General features: G+C 24.4%; 1 protein-coding gene across 1 annotated transcript in view; it reads left to right on the plus strand.

The window, feature by feature from the left end:
* Nucleotides 1-529: 529 nt before the first annotated feature.
* The window catches only part of Phum_PHUM158460 (histone deacetylase RPD3, putative), a gene marked incomplete at both ends in the record, with an annotated part of 2417 nt that continues 1911 nt past the window's right edge, over nt 530-1035 (plus strand). The window contains 2 exons of the mRNA XM_002424842.1: nt 530-658; nt 828-945. Coding sequence (XP_002424887.1) covers nt 530-658; nt 828-945 — 247 coding nt within the window. The remainder of the gene's footprint in view (nt 659-827; nt 946-1035) is intronic.

Below are 1035 nucleotides of genomic sequence, written 5' to 3' on the forward strand. Positions count from 1 at the left end.
GTTTGCTACTACTATGATAGTAAGTAAAAATAAATTAAATAATAGCGTAATTTTTAAAAATGATTGTAAACATAACGTTCCCGCTTTAGAGAAAACCCCTTTTTTAATGTTTAATAAAATTTTAAAAATTGTTTTTTATTAAATCTAAACAATGAAAATTAACATTTTATACATTTTCACAATTTTAATTTACCGGCTTTAAAATTAAAAGTTAAATCATTCATAATTTTTTGTCATTTATTCTAACAAATCCTTTTTCGTGACATTTCCTATAAATGTCAGGTCGCCAAAAAATAAAACACCGTAGGCTTATTTCTCCCGTGGCATTAAGCTTAATTAATTTATTTATTTGAATTTTCTTAATGAATTTTGAAATGAATTTTTTAAACTGGATCATTTTTTAAATTTATATACGAAATTGTAACTAAAATATTATTTACTTGTAATACTACTTCAATATAATTTGTTTTTTTTTTCTGTAAACACTTATAGTTTGTTTATCTCCTAACAAGTGTAGTAAGATCTTTCAATGCTTTACTCTTTAGGTGACATAGGAAATTATTACTATGGTCAAGGACATCCTATGAAGCCTCACAGAATACGAATGACTCATAATTTACTTCTCAACTATGGACTTTATAGAAAAATGGAAATTTATGTAAGTTTTTATTAACCAAAAGTAACTAATTAAATGACCATATATGAATTCACGCTTAAAATTTTTTTTATAAAATTATGATTAATTACTAAAATTTTGTGGTCAATTATTCCGTGATACCTTGTACCTTTGACTTCTCTAATAATTTTTCAAATTATTTAATTTGCAGAGGCCACATAAAGCTACTCAAGAAGAAATGACAAAATTTCACAGCGATGATTATATTCGATTTTTAAGAAGTATAAGGCCTGACAATATGAGCGAATATAATAAGCAAATGCAAAGGTGTAAGTAAAAAGTGTAAAAAGTTTTTCATTTCACTGTAAGATTTTGTAGAAATAAAATAATTGTTTAGTAAGAAGCATAACAAGCAAAAT

Source organism: Pediculus humanus, genomic scaffold (genome assembly GCF_000006295.1).
Source record: "Pediculus humanus corporis 1103172107502 genomic scaffold, whole genome shotgun sequence".
NCBI classification, from domain to species: domain Eukaryota; kingdom Metazoa; phylum Arthropoda; class Insecta; order Psocodea; family Pediculidae; genus Pediculus; species Pediculus humanus.